The following is an 18,759-nucleotide window of genomic DNA, read 5'->3' as shown; positions in this document are numbered from 1 at the left end:
TTAAAAGTTTTGGTAACACTTTATTTCGATAGTCCACTTTAGACATTCTACTAGCTGTATGTAACTTTGCAACTACATGTCAACTAGCAGTCATTAGAGTATTAGTAGACTGCCTGCTTAATATCTTCTAACACTTTATTTTGATTGGTCCAAAACATACAATATACTGACTATTAGAAACTTTGCAAGTATAGGTCAACTTACTCTACTAACCCTAAACCTACCCTATTAAGAGTTAGTAGACATGTAGTTGCAAATTAATGAGAATTAGTTGACATGTAGTTACAAAGTTACTTATAGTTAGTAGAATGTCTAAAGTGGACTATCGAAATAAAGTGTAACCAAAGTTTTTTACACGTGGGTCTGAACTAGTCTCTTATTCAAAACAGTTACATGATCCTAAAGAGTTTCGAGAACATGATTTCTTATCCGGTTTCTACTGTCTTTGAAGTAGATGCTTTTAGCTCATCATCCAAAGACAATTACTGAAGAACTGTTGAACTGTTGTAGTCCTATGTTAAAAAAGACTGCATGTTTCCATCCTTTCCATGTAAATCTGTGTTATTTTTAACCAGTACACACCAGCAATAGTGGGGTACAAAATGAGGGTGAGTGAATGATTTGATTTTGGGGTAAACTATTCCTTTAAACATGAAATATCTTGTGACTGTGTCATATCATGGTAAATGTGATTGTGTCACAGCAGGTTCACATTGAGTGTAGACAAAGAAATGACTCGATGCATTGCGCCTGGTTCAATCATGGTGTAATGCATGAATAGATTACTGCTGTAATGAAACTGTCTGTTTTGTGCGTGTATAATCACCTGTGCCAAAAGGAAGGGAGTAGATAAAGGTTCCAGGCACCTGTTCAGCAGCCCGTTTGTACCACAGAGGAAAATGATCAGCACTGAACACCACCTCCTTATCCTCTCCAGTCAGGAAGTCTCTTACAACACACACCACACACAATACTCATTATTATAGGCTGTTATACAATGGCTATTAAGCTAATAATATTTGACATTCTAGAAGATAAATCTAGGTTTACGTTTGGGTAACACTTGTTGTAGTGTCCTTGTGACACAAATGACTCAAAACAGCAGTTAGTTTTGTAGCCAGTGTTGGGGAAGCTACCAAGACATATAGTTTGTCTAGCTACAATACTATTACTACTACTACTACTACTAAAAAAGTTCACAGTCAAGCTACTATTTAAAGAAAAAGTTCAGTTTTATGTCAGTCATATCAATGCTTTATTACGTTGACACTATGAGAATTCTTTCCAGGAGTGACTCAGTGAAGGCTAACATGACTACTGAAACTAAGGTCTGACTCCAGAATCACACCAAGAATCTAGTCTCATTCCACCTGCCTACTGCCTGGACTACTGGCAGTACAGACTAAGTACACCCAGAGAACAGCAGACTGCCTAAGTTTCCTTTTTGCATTTGCCTGTCTTTGCCCTTGGGTCCTCCTTTATCCTGTGACAACTGAATCTAGCGTAACATGTTCTCTTCTCGTGCAGGAAGCATTTTCCTCAATAGGTGCAGTGCCTGTCACTGGAAATTTACTGAAAGTGCCCAATAGGAAACTCCACTGAGGTGGGATTTGCTGCCTTGACACAGACTAGGGAACAGCAAGCCTTGTCTATTGTGTGTCTATCACAGTTTAGTTTTGTTTTAGTGTTGATTTTGTCCTCTGACCTAGTTTTCCTTGTGTTCCTGTTTTTAATTAGTTAATTTGCACACCCGTGTTGCTTTTGTTTTGCTTCATCCAGCCCTTGCCTTCTGTCTTCACTGTTTCTCTCCAGCAGTCGGTTTCCTGTCTCTTCTCTGGTTCCGTCCAGCCCTAAACCTTCTGTGTCTCCGCTGGTTCTGTCCAGGCCTAAACCTTCTGTGTCTCCACTGGTTCTGTCCAGCCCTAAACCTTCTGTGTCTCCGCTGGTTCTGTCCAGGCCTAAACCTTCTGTGTCTCCGCTGGTTCTGTCCAGGCCTAAACCTTCTGTGTCTCCACTGGTTCCGTCCAGCCCTAAACCTTCTGTGTTTTCCATGTGTCCCTCCAGCCCTGACCCTCCTAAGTCCATCAAACACCCACCCATCCTCCCAATCTCACCTCCGCCTTCTAGTTCTGTCTTTGGAGACTCCATCCTTTCCCCTCTATTGCCTGTCACTTCCCCTGCTCACTCTCTCCCAGCTGCGGCTGATGCTGCACCTCATCGGCCTCAAGTTCCACCATAGACTGTTACTCCACATGCTCTGTCAGTCTTCCTTATCCCTCTGGCACCTCTTTGGACAAGCATCCATCTACCTCCACATTCTATCCCAGCAAAGCACTCAGCCTTGTCTCTGCTGCCACCTGTCATCCCCTCAGCCTGCCATCACTGTTTGTATCGGGTCTTCCAGTCTCAAGTTCTGCTCAGGCATGAGGATCCCCTGCCTCTGCCTCCAACCACTGGATCCTTGACTTCTCCTCAGTCCTGCGACCCATCGACTCCACCTTGGCTCCTAGCGCCCTTGTCTCCACTGTAGCCCATCATCTCACTGGCTCCACCGGGCTCTCTCGTCACTCCAGCTCAACCTTGGTCAGTCGTTGACCACCCGCCGCCCCAGGATTCCACTCCAACGTGGTCTTCCAGAACCATCTCTTCACCTCGGTTATGGGAGCCTGCTGCTACGGGACACTCTGTGTTGCCCAGGCTCTGTGTCTGCTTGGGTCTCCATCGCTGGCATCATTGAAGGAGCTTGAATCCCTGGTTCCACCTCCCAGGCCTCCAAGTTTTCAAGTAATCTGGAAGACTTTGGATGGTTCGTATGTAATTGATTAGAGTCTGAGCTAAAAATCTGCAGGGCAGAATGTTAGCCCTCCAAAGAACAAGCCTTGGCACAGGGTTAATTCCTTGGTGATTCTAATTACCCTGATGAATAGAACACACTCTTTCATGTGTTGGGTGTAGCACAGTGTGGTAGGCATATTATTCCCTTAGCACCAGCTACTGACACAGCAACAAAGTGACTTGAAAGGGATTAAACTTTCAACATAAACATAACCTTGTTCCCCTCATAGGAAAGAAGGAGAAGCTGCCTATAGTTGCCGCACAACTGATAACTCACTGTTTAGAGAGTATGGTAACACTCAAATATGGAGTGGATTGTCAAACATCATCTGCACTGACACTATGTTAAACAGCTTCAGAGATCCCTCAAGGGTAGAGTTTCCATAGTGTCAGCTACTTATGCAGCAAATTTTTCCCTTCTTTCAGGGAAGAACTACCAGTTACTAAGAAAAATTAGCTAACTACATTGAAGCTACTCAAGGAAGCAACAAACTATAACTAGCTGAGTATATAGTTTACAATACAGAAGATGATATAATTTAATAATAGCTGTAGTTGTCTGGGATAAAAACAATGATGGTTTTTGAATGAATTTCATTTTCAAGGGAAATAACATCAAATTGAACTGATGAATTTACATTAAATACAGCTACAATTTAAACACACACCAATTTATTATTTTTACATGTAATATTTTTTTACACAGATTTACATGTATACTAACTTATATATATTTATAAAATATGGGAAGTCGTGGCCTAATGGTTAGAGAGTCGGACTTGTAATCCGAAGGTTGCTGGTTCGAGTCTCCGGCCGGCAGGAATTGTAGGTGGGGGGGAGTGAATGTCCAGCGCTCTCTCCACCCTCAATACCACGACTGAGGTGCCCTTGAGCAAGGCACCGAACCCCCAACTGCTCCCCGGGCGCTGCAGCATAAAATGGCTGCCCACTGCTCCGGGTGTGTGTTCACGGTGTGTGTGTGTTCACTGCTGTGTGTGTGCATGTTGGATGGGTTAAATGCAGAGCACGAATTCCAAGTATGGGTCACCATACTTGGCTGAATGTCACTTCACTTCACTTCACTTCACTTCACTTCAAAATTCCATACATTTCTAATTTATACTAACATTATATATGAAAGAGAGGACCATTGTAGTAAAAAAATTACCACCTAATAATCAAGAGAGGCACTCTCACACTACTGAAAATTGTTTAGTTAAGTTAGCAATATTGTTGCTTTTCATTTGTTACTCCACCAACACTGGCATTTACAGTCTCTTGCAAAACATTTATTACACATTAGTAGGGCTGCCCCCTAATAGTCGACTAACCATTAGTCGATCAATTCAAACTAGATGAACATTTAAGGGATATGGTGCAGTCATACTACTTTTATTACACAACATTTCACCACATAAATAATTAAGTACTAGTACTTACAGTACTAGTTTGTTAGTTATCTTATAATCCATTACAGTGTACAAAACAAAATGGCAGCACCTGCGTTTGTATGAAACGAGAGAGCGAGTCCACGATACCAGGATGACAGAATTAAGAAATTGTACACATAATAATGAATTGAGTTTTAATATTTTATTAGCTAACCAAATGCAAAGCTTCCACCAAAAAAAAAAAAAAAAAAAAACCCTGTTCCTAGCAAGTCTATAACACCGACTTAAATTACCCGGATGAGTCTGTGTTATTAGCTATTACCAGTTGTTATCGGGGAATAACATACCTTGGAATTTCACGACTGACCAATCAGAATCAAGCATTCCACAGAGCCGTGTAATAATTTAATCTAAAGCACAGCCACCACAAAATCACTTATTTACTTATTTACTTTGAAATCATTCTTAGGTTAAATACAGATTTAAAATCATAACAAGAAATAGTTTAATAGCTATGATACTGGTTTTGAAATCAAATGTTTGCATAGTTATGACAAGAAACACTGCCATAAAACAATGCCTTGGAAAAAACTATTAATCTTAAAAAATAAAGCATATGCATAAACCCAAACAGGAAATAAAACAGTTATCGAATAAGCATGTGTCCTATTCTGTCCTAAACTGAAACACTGGTGTCTCATTTTAGAGAAGTCAATGCAATTTATGAAAGAAGTCAATTAAATCTGTATGGGGGTGTGAAAATATTCAGATGTAACCCTCTTTATAATCATTAAAATTTTCAAAAGTGACTGTAATTTAATTACACGTTTTTCTCAGTAAGTGGAACTAATTACAATTAAATTTATTTTGTAATTAAATTATATAATTTCGTTACATATAACTAGTTACTCCCCAACACTGGCTGTGGCAAGCTTTATATGTGTGCTTGAGTGCTTATTAGGCTATGTAGGCAATTAAAGGCTTTTTATAATGATTTAAATGGTTTATTAATAAATGTGAGATTAGTCGACTAATGCTTCAGATGAACGACTACTAGTTGACCAGAAAAATCTTTAGTCGAGGGCAGCCCAACACATTAGTTACTGTTGTACTATTGCTCTACTGCATTTAGACTGCAATATGAATTCTGCCATGATAAGATATAAATTTTTAACTGATTAGTTAGCTGGTCTGGCGTCACAAAAAGGTTGAAGCGTGATAGTCCGGTTCGAGTGCCGAGGTAAGCTATCTCCACCCCTTTATCAGAATTCCTACTAGGACAAAGAGAAGCACAGAAACACATAATGAATAAGGAAGTGTACAATAAACAATTCAGGAATTAAAATTCTAAAGTCAGCATGAAATGGTATTCACAACACATTTGACCTTGCTATATAGTTTACAAATGGGAAAATAATCGGATGCTCTAAAGAATTCATTCCACACTTTATTGGCAAGATTTTACAAAAGGCTGAGAAAAGGCTACTGAAAAAACATTAGCTGCTTGGTTAATATTTATCTGAAAAGAAAAGTTGCATCAGAAGCCAGGTAATATATTACATTGTGATGAAAAATTATAAAGACATTTTTGGAATAACATGCACTATAGAAATGCATTAAGAAAATATGTACTGCTCTTACTCAGATTTATTGAGAGTGAGACTGGTCCAGTATGCTTCCAGTGGTGCTGTGACCACAGCATCAAATAGAACTTCCTGGATCAGATCCTTATCACCTACCAAAACAATTAAGATACTAGCTAAATAACTAGATAAAAAAGTTTGTCGAGACAAACTTTAAGTTGGCTTGAGAAAGCTGGACCAGAAAGTTTGAAAAAGTTTGAAAAGTTTAAGAAGTTTAAAAAAGTGTTAAGTTTGATGGTTTTCAGTATGAAATAGTTTGAAGTTTAATGTAGTTTTACAAGCATAAGGCAATACAGTCTGTCAGAGCTAGAGATAGATAGGTGGTTGGACGGGGGTGCTTGCTAAGGTACCCAGGTTGGTTGCTAGGGTGTTGCTATGCGGTTGCTAGGGTACCTGGGGTGGTTGCTAAGGTGTTGCTATGCGGTTGCTAAGGTACCCGGGTGGTTGCTAGGGTGTTGCTATGCGGTTGCTAGGGTACCTGGGGTGGTTGCTAAAGTGTTGCTATGTGGTTGCTAGGGTACCTGGATTGGTTGCTAGGGTGTTGCTATGCGGTTGCTAGGGTACCTGGGGTGGTTGCTAAGGTGTTGCTATGTGGTTGTTAGGGTACCTGGAGTGGTTGCTAGGGTGTTGCTAAGTGGTTGCTAAGGTACCCAGGTTGGTTGCTAGGATGTTGATATCCGGTTGCTAAGGTACCCGGGGTGGTTGCTAAGGTGTTGCTATGCGGTTGCTAGGGTACTTGGGGAAATTGCTAAGGTGTTGCTATGTGGTTGCTAAGGGACCAGGGGTGGTTGCTAAGGTGTTGCTACGCGGTTGCTAGGGTACCAGAGGTGGTTGCTAAGGTGTTGCTATGTGGTTGCTAAGGTACCCGGGGTGGTTGCTATGCGGTTGCCAGGGATAGTTGGATAGTTGCTATAGTGTTGATAGATAAGGGACCAGGGGTGGTTGCTAAGGTGTTGCTACGCGGTTGCTAGGGTACCAGAGGTGGTTGCTAAGGTGTTGCTATGCGATTGCTAAGGTACCCGGGTTGGTTACTAAGGTGTTGCTATGCGGTTTCTAAAGTACTCTGAGTGGTTGCTTATGATTTTTAATCTTCAGTTTTAGGAAAACCATAACTAGAATGTACATTTCCTGAAGAAAATGTGAGTGGTGCTTGCCGTGGCAAAACTTGGCACTAGGCCGTCAATAGAGCCTTCAGCATGATTATAGAGAGCCAACTCCCATGTCTGTATGATGTTGTGGAGCTGAGATATGGCTTTTTTATGTTGCTATACGGTTGCTAGGGTGCTCTATATGGTTGCTAGGGTGTAGCTGCACAGTCGCCATGGTGATACTTACAGACTGGTTTTTCAACCCAAACAAAAGAGGCCACCCCTATATCTATACCACTTTCTGGTGCTGAGAAATGGCTTATTCGTGTGTTTAAGTCGCTAAGGTACTTTAAATGGTTGCTATGGTGTGGCTATACAGTTTATGGGATTATATTTTTTATTTATTTATTTATTTAGTCATTTAGCAGACGCTTTTATCCAAAGCAACTTACAAATGAGGACATAAGAAGCAATCAAAACCAACAAAAGAGCGACAACGTGCAAGTGCTATTACAAGTCTCAGTTAGCCTAACGCAGTACAGATAAATATTATTATTATTAATTTTTATTTATTTATTTATTTTTTAATAAAAAGACATAGATAAAATAAAATTAGAATAGAGAGTGCTAGAGTTAGAGGGTCAAGTAAAGATGGAACAGATGCGTTTTTAGCCGTTTCTTGAAGATGGGTAAGGATTCGGCTACACGGATTGAATTGGGCAGGTCATTCCACCAGATGGGAACAGTTAATGAAAAAGTCTGTGAAAGTGTTTTTGTGTGTCTTTGGGATGGTACAATAATGCGTCATTCACTTGAAGAACGCAAGCTTCTAGAGGGCATATAAGTCTGAATTAATGAATTTAGGTAAAGGGGTGCAGAGCCAGTGGTGGTTCTGTAGGCAAACATTAATGCCTTGAATTTAATGCGAGCAGCTATTGGTAGCCAGTGCAAATTGATGAACAGAGGCGTGACGTGCGTTCTTTTCGACTCATTAAAGATTAATCTTGCAGCGGCATTTTGGAATAATTGTAGAGGTTTAATAGAATTGGCTGGAAGACCTGCCAAGAGAGCATTGCAACAGTCAAGTCTGGACAGAACAAGAGCCTGAACAAAGAGTTGTGTTGCATGTTCCGAGAGAAAAGGCCTGATATTCAAATCAATATTTAAAGACTATTTGACAGTCTGAATCAACAGAGCCCAACGCCATGTTTCTACAATGTTTTGGTGCTGAAAAATTGTTTGTTAATGTCCTTTTACGGTTGTTAGGGTGCTGTAAGTGGTTGCTAGGGCATTGCTAGGGTTTTATGGGTGGTTACTATCATGTTGCTAAGCAGTTGGTAGTTGTCACACATCATTACAATGTAGTTTTATAGACCTCTTAGTATAGTCTTAGCCTGATTTAACACTTAGCTAATGACTATTAGCATGTAGCTATTCACTGCTAGCATGTGTAGCATGCATGAGAGAAGTCCTGTTTGCGATCACGAGTCAAAAGCGAAAAAAACCTGCATGTTTCTATGACACTTCTATCCAAAGATATGCCTTTTGATCTGTTTTCAGTGAAGGTCTATGGGGTGGTTGCTAAGGTGCCGTAAGTGGTTGCTAGGGTGTGGCTATGAAGATCATAGGTCATTACTTATTGGTTACTTAAAAGATGAGTCAAATGAGTGTGTGTGAGTTACAGAGAGAGAGAGTTTCTCAAGCCAACTTAATTACCCCCCCCCCCCCCCACACACACACACACATACACATACATGATGCTCTAATATATTCTATTTTTATTATATCTTCAACTCTATAATATATATTTTAAAGAGTTGCTGCCTATCATGAAACTCAAGATTCAAGATTCAAGAGATTCAAGATTTTTTATTTGTCACATACACAATTATACAGAGTATAACCAGCAGTGAAATGTAGGTAATAATCCAAACTACATCCAATAGTATTTTTTTTTTTTATGAAGAATACATAAACATTGGGCAACACAAAAACAAAGTGGAATCTTCAAAACAAATGTTAGTGTTGATACAGTATGCATTCAACTTACACTTCAGATGTGGTTCCCCATTAAAATACAGCTTGATGGCATCCATCTGAGATAGGAAATTGTGTTCTGGATGTTCCTCTGTGTTACAGTATGTCCTGAAAATTCAAACCAATCTGTCACACACATGCAAACATCAAACACATTCTGTAGACTCCTCAAAAAGGTACTTTAAAGACACAGAATAAAGCATTTTATGATACTACTGTACCATTCATTCGCTAATAAAACATCTGGATGCTCCAAATCATGTAGCCCTGAAACAGAAGAAACATCTGTTTCATGCTGTTGCTTAATGCTGCTTCAGATTCATACTGTATGACTTGATATTGCCCAGCAGTATATGATCCTTAAATAGCAACATCCGGTGATGAGGGACATCAATTCTAATTCTTAACAAACAATCTGATCTGCGCACCTAACCTAGGTTTAAAATCAGTAAGAAATGGTTGGTGGATAAGAATGTTGTTTAAACCCCCAAACACAGCCGTAAGCCTAAACCCGAGCTTCTGAAATGAGAGGTCTCTCTGTATTTGTTTATGAGTCTATTAAATGTTCATGTTTCAGTGCTAATAAATAAAAAAGGTTAAGTACAAGGACTTTGACATGTAATCATCTAGCAATTGTGTTATAGCGCAAGCTGATTGGAAGCTGCTGTATTTGCATCTAATTAGCTTGCTTGCTTATACACTCAATGTTCCTCTGATATTCTACATTCTACGAAGATAAGTGAAAGATCTATATATTATCTTAAATTATCAAAGACTATTGTGAAGTCTGCATTAATCCTTTCCTTAAATAAAGCATTCAAGCACAGAAGACGAGCTGAATGAGATGCAGATTCACTCTCTGCCAGCAGATGGTGCTTAAATTGTTTCCTTGGTTTCCACTGTTGAGGATCTCCTACAAAAATAAGTTGAGAGAACTCAAAAAACTGCAAAAAGCTGGTTGCCTTAAAATTGTAAGTTGGCTCAACTTTCTTTCTTTTTTTTTACAGTGTATAAACTCCTACCCCTAATTGAATCGCGATTTATCTAGCATCTCAACCGATTTGAATCGTCACATATGAATCGATTTTAAACCGACTCGCGGCTAATCGTTACATCCCTACGACCAAACAAACATAAAAAAACAATCATACTGTATAATGCAAGTGACAATGAACTGTGCTGTTTGTCATTAGAAAGAAAATATGATTTTGTTCTAGTTCTCATAGCAGTAGAGAATGTTTATGGCTGGCAAATCGTCTTTATCACCCACCATTTACAGGAGTGAGAAATAATTTGTAAATCAAATTGCGGGAGTTTCATCTCTATCTGCTTTCAGTGAGATATCCTGTTTGTTAATGACACACATAGCTAAGATTAGCAGTTGGTTTAAGTCATTAGTTAAATAAAACTTTTATTTAATAGTTACATAAAAGTTAGTTATATAAAACAGCTCAAGTACACAAGTTATGTCTCTAGACAATGCCTGCCTTTGCTTGCCCAGATAGGCATTCAGGGCACTACATTCTAAAGGAAAACCATGCAACAAGTAAACATTGTCCACTAGCATTACACCTTTCAGCCCACACAAATACAGCTAATAAACATACATTTCACAGTACTGGTCTTTAAACTTAAAATTGTCTTAAAATTATAAATAAAAAATTTGCTGGCCTGTTGAAAAACAGGACATTCGCCAAAAGAGCAAACTAGACAAATGCTTCCTGCATGCTAAGCTGCTACCTCCATGCGGGGGCTTTCCGTTTTTTTCCCCAATCTCCACACTAAAGGCTGATTTATAGTTCTGCGTCAGACATACATCGTAGCTTCTATGCTGTAAGCTGTGTGTCGGTTTTCATTTATGCTTCTGCGTCATTGTACGCGTTGACATGCAGTACACATGCAAACCGCTAGTCTGCAGTGTCCAAGGGCATGTTGCTTGTGTAACCCGCAGTACCAAGGCAAAAGCTGAAGAAGAAGAAGCTTATTGGAGAAGCATCAGCTGTGACGGTAGCAGCAAATAAATATCAAATAACAGATAATTTATTTAAACTTACAAAAAAGAGACGACTGTATTAAAGTGCAAAAAACACACACAAAACTCAAATACATACGGAGGGAGGGATACTAGCAGACCAATTACAGCTCTTGTGGTCCACGTAGAATTGATGTGCTGTGACATTTTTGGAGAGGTGCACTTCATGCCGGATATGGATCTGTCCCCAGGATTTGTCCCTTGAGTCAATTACTGAGGGCAAGAGTGGTGTCCACCTCATCACACAGTTCCCCTTTCTCCTCAGTGCCCTCAGGAGATCGGTCTGTTAACCCTGCCACCTCTGGTGCTTCAGGGCACAGCGGTTTCCAGAGAGTGTTGTTCTCAGTGTCCTCCCGGAAACATAGCGGCCCTGGGAAGCTTTAATCCTCCAAAGAGGTTATTAGAGCAGTCAGTTCCTTTGTTCCCTGTCGGTCATCTGCTTCAGGGCATCGAGCTGGTTACTCAAAGCACACCAGAGGTCAGTTTCGAGAGGCTGATTCCCCTTGTACACTATTTGGCAGTGTGGAAGCATCTGACAAATGTATCTCAATGGGTCCTGCTGACTGCAGAACGAGGGTACAGAATCCAGCTTGGTTCTTATCTGCCACGATTCTACAGGGTCATTCCTATGCTGATGGGCCCCGAGCAGGCGCTGGTAATGGAACAAGAAGTCTCTCTAGAGGAAGGAGCCCATAGAACGTGTTGCTCCTCTCTCTCTCGAGAGAGATTCCAGGTTACTTCATTTTTCTGAAGAAGGATGGGGGTTGCGTCCTGTTTTAGATCTGTCAACTGAATCGCTCTGTCAAGAAACTCATGTTCAAGATGCTGACAATCAAACAGATTATGACTCAAATCCGGACCAAGGTCTGGTTTATCACATAAGATTTGAAGGATGCATCGTTTCCATCTTTCAGGGACAAAGCATACCAATATTGGGTTCTTCCTTTTGACCTAGCACTTTCACCCATCACTTTCACCACATGCCTGGATGCTACTCTGACTCTTGTGCAAATCTAGGTTATTTGCATATTGAACTGTATTGACTATTGGTTGATATTAGCTCAATCAGAGCAGATGGTGGCTCATCGAGATGTCATCCTTACCCATATGAATGTGCGGGTGTTAAGGCTGAGAAGAGTGTGCTTTCTCCAGCACAGAGGACCACTTATCTTGCCGTGGTATGGGATTCAACGATGATGCACGCACATCTGTCTCCTGCTCGTATCGAATTGATTCTTGCAGCCATGAATAAAGTCAGTCTAAGCCAGTCACTCACTGTGAAGCAGTCTCAGAGACTGTTGGGTCTGATGGCAGCTGCATCCAATATCCCGATACCCTTTGGCCTGCTGTACATGAGACCCTTGCAGTGATTTAGGACCAAGGAGTTTTCCTCAAAGAGCAACACACTTTACATGATTAAGGTCACACAGCGATGCCTTCATGCCTTAGTCATGTGGAAGAATCCTTGGTTCTTGGCCCCATGCTGGGAGCTTCTTGCCATCATATAAGGCTTACGACACAAGCAACCCTCACAGCCTGGGAAGCGATCAAGATGACACATCTTTCATGACACATCAATTGCCTGGAGATGTTGGCCATGTTTCATGCACTCAAACACTTTTTCCCAGACTTGAGAGGCCATCATGTGCTTGTCCGTACAGATGACACATCAGTGGTCTCTTACATCAAACATTAGGAAGGTATGCCATTTGCAGGTTGGCAAATCAGATCCTCGTGTGGGCTCAGGGAAAACTGCTGGGCCCTGGGCACCTCAATCAGGGAGCAGAAATCCTGTCAAGGCAGGTGCTTAGGCCCGGGAATAGAGGCTCCACCCCGAGGTGGTGGAGTAGATTTGGCAGAGGTGGACTTGTTTTCATCTCTGGAAATGATACACTGTCCCCTCTGGTTCTCCCTAACGCATCCAGCTCCTCTTGAACTGTATACCACAGCGCAGGTATGGCTGAGGCTGCGTCTGCTCCCAGGAATTTTGAAGAGAGTGTGCCTTATGGTTCTTGGACCTGGTAGGCCTCCTCAACAGTTCTCCGTGGGAGATTCTTGTCAGGAGGGACCTTCTCTCTCAAGTAAGAGCTCAATCCTTCACCCTCACCTGGAGTTGTGAAAACTGTGAGTTTGGCCCCTGAGGGGGCCAACCTTATAGCTTTCGGTCTCTCGAATAAGGTTGTTTAGACCATTCTCCAGTCCAGAGCTCCCGCCACAAGGAAACTATACTCCTGGCTCCCTATTAAACATCATAGATTTAAAAATCTTGCTAATTGATTTGGATATAAATATAAACACTATGTCTCTTTTTTCTATATTCTATCTTCTTGTTTTCTTATATATATATATATATATATATATATATATATATATATATATATATATATATATATATATATATATATATATGTGTGTGTACTGCATTAGGCTAACCGAGACTTGTCAAAGCACTTGCATGTTTTTGCTCTTTTGTTGGTTTTGATTGATTCTATTGTCCTCATTTGTAAGACGCTTTGGATAAAAGCGTCTGCTAAATGACAATGTAAATCTGCTTGGGTATGGTAACTCGAGACTAGTGTTGCCTACTGGATACTTAAGTTAGGGTTCTCACCCTATGAAACAGTATAATGCAGCCAGGATTTTAATCTGCTTGATACAGTGGGCAATAGTTACACATCAAGGGAAAATATACAGAAATCATTAAAAGAAAACAGCCAATACATTACACTCAGTAGATTTCACTCATATCCACAGCATGAAAAATGTCACTGATTAGGAATCACACTATATTGCAGGCAACACACACAGATACACATTTATAATAATCTAGTCTATAGTTACCTTCTTCAACAGAGATATTTCCTCTGAAGAAATATTTGCCATGACCTCTGGACAGGGCCACTCCTAAGCTGAAAACAAGAGAAATATATAATAGACATCTAATTGAGTAAAGAAATTTAAATTACAAATCTATTCTTCATTCTGTTCATTATAGTATTTATTAATCAATTGTGTTAAATGCTGTTAAAATCGCACATAATACTATAGATTTTGTACAATAACCAAGCTCTCTTTTTTCCCCCACATCAGCCAATGTTGGGTGAATTGACAATATCACCAGCCATAAATGATCCATTAAATGTGTCGCCAAATGGTAATCCATTGTTGGCAAAAATAAATTACTCTACTTTTAAATAGTGTAAAATAGTGAAATAGTTTAACCAAGTAATTGTGTAGGTAAGCAAAACGTTATGCTTCATCACTATGCTTGTTTAGAGTATGACCTAACAATAACTATTTTGCAAATGATTCACTTATTTGAGTCAGTTCTTTTCAATGAATGCGCCAAATGGGAGGCAAATCTATCTAAATTGATTCAAGCCTCTGTCATAATAATTCAGCCTGTTGATTTAGCCACTGAATCATTTGAGAGACTAAAATAATACTTATGACAAAATAGCTCTGGAAGAGGTCAAATTATTACATACAATTATAAACAATCTTTTAAAACATGATCTTTCAAATGGATGCATCATGAAATAATACAAACTACCTACCAATCGATATATTAATATCTGTTATATTTAACAAATAATCTGCATCACTCCTCACCTAATAAGCAAACCATGAGGTAGAGTCCAGTTGAACCCTCTCATGAACTGGAGCTAACCCCAGATATAGCACCAGATATCCGGTTACCACAGCAGTAAATGCACACTAGCAAGATAAGACAGCTTTTTACATCAAAATGTTCATGCGATGGCTATCAAAGAGAAATATTCTGGACAGTGATCGACAATCTGATAATGCATTTCTAATACATTAATATCATTAGTTTTTTTTTATTTATTTTTTTATATCACCCTTTTGAGTAGCTTCAAATTATTTTTAGTAACTTGAATGTAGCTTGAAATGCAACTACTTTTTCAGATTGACGGCTTGTCTCTAGTTGAACTACTTTAAATTAAGAATAACCTGTAGCTTGGAGGAATCCAGCATCACTCTTGGCAAACACCTCACACCTGTCCCTGGACAGGCTGCATTATCATGAGCACCTGAAAACAATCTAACCCTCAAAGGGGAATGTATAAACATCAGCAAAAGCCATGGAAGATCCCTGATTACTCTTCACAAGCGCTAGATTGCACAGCAACAGCAACATTTTCCCTAACATTCCTCTGCACAACCCAGATGCCAGAAAGACCCCCCACCCCGAGCACAACCAAGAGCATCAACAACGACTTCCACTGTGCTGACCTGACCTGAATGGTTTTGGTAGCAGTGTTACATTTGTCAAGGCACCCCAGCACCAACTGCTCAGCCCCTGCAAAGGACGGTAGCTGAGAACAGGCATTCTATACAGGCTTCCACTTCCTTGAATACAACTTACTCAAGGTATATGCTTTTATAATGAATTTTCTGGGCTTTTAACCCATGACCTTAACATCGATATGTCTTGCTCTATAGCAGAGATTGGCAACATTTGTTCAAAAATCAAATCAAATCCACCTGATTAAGATCAGACTTTTCAGGTGCATTTGATCAGGGATGAAGGCAAATGCTGCAGAACAGGGGCCCTCCAGGACCGGAGGGGCCCATTACTGCTCAACTAGTTGAATTGTTGATGATACAATCACCAACTCTTCATTTACTTTCTTGCCAAAGTCCATTTTTATTTACATTTTGTGCTGGGTGCTAGTGTTAATTTTGGACCCTGGCTATACATGTTTAAAATCTTTAAAGAGCTGTGCTGCAGTGGATAGTACTACTCATTTCCTGTTGTTCTACATTCCTCTATAAGTATATAAAGAGAAAAAAACTTACCTGAAGGGAGTTCCTTTAATGTCTGTGTAGTAGTATTCATTGTGTAGAACAAGCACACGCTTCTAAGAAAGTCATAAACAAACATACAAACACTGTAAGAGAATAATAAACCTATTGATAAACCCATTTACTCATGTTTGTTTATGTGTGTGTGTGTGTGTGTAGATGGAGTTTCTTGCCCCTTTATCCACAGTCTTCTTCACTTTCATAGAAAAGCTTCCTGTCTGCCTGTTCACCATGGCATTACGCAACTGGAGGAAAAAAAAAAAGATAATCAAATTCAGAAAACTGCATTGTATTATTTTAATAATAACACGGGAGTGAATGCAAAGCTCACACTTTCACAATGTTAGGGTGTTGCTAGCTGACTTCTAGGGTTGTTATTAGAATAACATGGGTATAGATATTAGAACCCCTTAGAAGTCTCTATAATATTCTGATCTCCAAACTACATTCTTCACTTCTAAATGTCCCTTCTATGTTTGCTTTAATTAAATATTTAAACATTGAATTTTTTCAACTATTTTTCAGCTTTAAAAGAAAATTAATATCTAATGAAATAAAAGCCTACAAAAACTCTCAATGGACAAGACTTTGTGGAATATTGTGAAATATGTATCAATAAGCAGCTGGTGACAAAGACCATGTAAAGCACACACTCTTAAAGTTCCCTTAATATAGGAACTCCAACAAGTATATTTTGGGAGAAATTATGAGCTTATTTTGCAGTACTTTTTTCAAACATGTAGTAAAACAGTTATGTGATGTAGCCTACAGAGTAATTTATGTAGTCACAAAACAACTGGTCACATCCCCACTGAGCTCGCTCTCAGTAAAAATGGCAATATTCTCATCGTCATTGTCATGGTTACTGTGTAGATAAACACACATAAAGATGATGATGATGAAGATAATCAGTCTTTAATAAATTCACAGAAGGTAAATCCAGACAGTGGGATGGCTTGTAACACACATATCATTGACGAGACCCGACAAACTCAAACTGAACAGACAGGAACTTAACCCTTGTGCGACCTTTTGGACATTTGTGTCCTTTTCAGTTTTTTTTTTTTTATTATTATTTTGTCTGTGTTATTGCTAGCTGCATATGTTGGCACAGATGTGTATTTTTTTATTGGAATTTTAGTAATTCACTCCCATTTCCTTTAATAAATCTATTTTGCACAAGGTACAAAAAATGATTCCTCTCAGGACCTTAGTGACAAAAATGTCCCCATTGAAACCCAGTAAAACTGCTATTTTTAATCACAGTACCATTTAACTGTAAAATGATGCAATGTTTGTTAATAGGCTTTCACTCTGCTGGCAAGCCTTTAAATTTAAATTTTTTACTATTTTTTACCAGATGGTGCCATGTTTTTAGGTTTGGTCTATAAAGCAAATACTCACTTTATTCCTGTTTTCTGCTTCTGCATATTACATATCCAATTGGATAAATAATGCAGCTATAATTGTCCGGGTGTGTTAGTATGGATGTCGGAGTGTGGTTTGTATGTGTGTCATAAAAAAAAAAAATGTGTGTGTGTTCTTGTAATATTTGAGAGAGAAAAACTCTTTTTGCTGGCATCTAATGGGGAAAATTTGGTACTGCACCGAAACAAAATCTTACTGAAAGCTCAATTTTTGAGATATCATCCTCAAATTTGGAACACAAATTGTTTATATTTATGGCTCTGATTTTTTTTAGCAGGTGTAGAGTTCAACATGTTTCATAATATATATATATATATTATATAAAATATTGGGTCACACTTTATATTATCGTGGCCTAATGGTTAGAGAGTCGGACTCGTAATCGAAAGGTTGCGGGTTCGAGTCCCCGGCCGGCAGGGATTGTAGGTGGGGGGAGTGAATGTACAGCGCTCTCTCCACCCTCAATGCCACGACTGAGGTGCCCTTGAGCAAGGCACCGAACCCCCAACTGCTCCCCGGGCGCCGCAGCATGGCTGCCCACTGCTCCGGGTGTGTGTTCACGGTGTGTGTGTGTGTGTGTGTGTGCATTTGTTCACTACTCACTGCTGTGTGTGTGTGCACTTGGATGGGTTAAACGCAGAGCACCAATTTCGAGTATGGGTCACCATACTTGACAATACGTCACGACTTTACTTTTACTTTACTTTATTAGGTGGCCTTAACTACTATGTACTTACATAAAAACATAAGTACAATGTACTTATTGTGTTCATATTGTATTGCAAAACTCTTTTGCTGCTATTGAGGTGGGATACGGGTAAGGTTAGGGACAGGTTTGGTGGCATGGGTAAGTTTAAGGGTGGGTTAAGATGTAAGGGATGGGTCAACAGTGTAATTATAAATGTAATTACAGAAATTATTTACAGATGCAACTACTTATAGGTATTTTAAAAAATATAAGTACAATGTGAAAACATGTATGTACACAATAAGTGCATTGTACCAAATTATTATTTTAAATGTAAGTACATAGTAGTTAAGGCCACTTAATATAAAATGGGACCAAATATTGTTCATAAATCATTTTCATAAACTTAAACCTCTTAAGTTTTTTTTGGTTTCACTTTTTAAACTTAAGTCTGTGCTCCCAAGCTTCAAATTGTTATGACAGCTTTTTGACATGGACATTTTTGTCCACTATGGACAAAACTTAACTTTTTATACTAACTTTATAACTAACTTTTTTTTATTGACTCACAAGGGTTAAATACACAGACCAAAGGAGGATAATTAACAAGACATACCTAAACGTAAAAAAGAACTCAAATCAAAAACCATGACAACTAACGCAGTGAAAACAGTGCAAACAGAAAAACAAAGTCAAAACAATGACCTCGTGCCGCAGAGAAGGAAGGGTCAGGAGACGGTGGAGGGATGGCGAAACGAGATGGCAGGCGGCTAGCGGAGAAACTGGT

General features: G+C 39.4%; 1 protein-coding gene across 3 annotated transcripts in view; it reads right to left on the bottom strand.

The window, feature by feature from the left end:
* LOC306848563 (voltage-dependent calcium channel subunit alpha-2/delta-3-like) overlaps positions 1 to 18,759 on the bottom strand; it is a 235,059-nt gene that overhangs the window by 49,288 nt on the left and 167,012 nt on the right. For 2 of the 3 annotated variants that reach the window (XR_013782255.1, XM_079383197.1), the window contains exons 18-25: positions 16,030 to 16,101; positions 15,851 to 15,912; positions 13,868 to 13,935; positions 9,216 to 9,261; positions 9,008 to 9,102; positions 5,868 to 5,961; positions 5,402 to 5,500; positions 827 to 948 (exon numbers count right to left, since the gene is read on the bottom strand). Coding sequence is in view for 2 of the 3 variants with exons in the window: in XM_079383197.1 (XP_079239323.1) it covers positions 827 to 948; positions 5,402 to 5,500; positions 5,868 to 5,961; positions 9,008 to 9,102; positions 9,216 to 9,261; positions 13,868 to 13,935; positions 15,851 to 15,912; positions 16,030 to 16,101 (658 nt within the window). In the remaining variant the exon portion in view is untranslated. The remainder of the gene's footprint in view (positions 1 to 826; positions 949 to 5,401; positions 5,501 to 5,867; positions 5,962 to 9,007; positions 9,103 to 9,215; positions 9,262 to 13,867; positions 13,936 to 15,850; positions 15,913 to 16,029; positions 16,102 to 18,759) is intronic. The other variant, XM_079383198.1, reaches the window with a different exon arrangement.

Source organism: Barbus barbus (genome assembly GCF_936440315.1).
Source record: "Barbus barbus genome assembly, chromosome: 28".
Lineage (NCBI taxonomy): Eukaryota > Metazoa > Chordata > Actinopteri > Cypriniformes > Cyprinidae > Barbus > Barbus barbus.
Note: the sequence above shows the minus strand (reverse complement) of the source record. Positions and strands in the feature narration are given on the sequence as shown.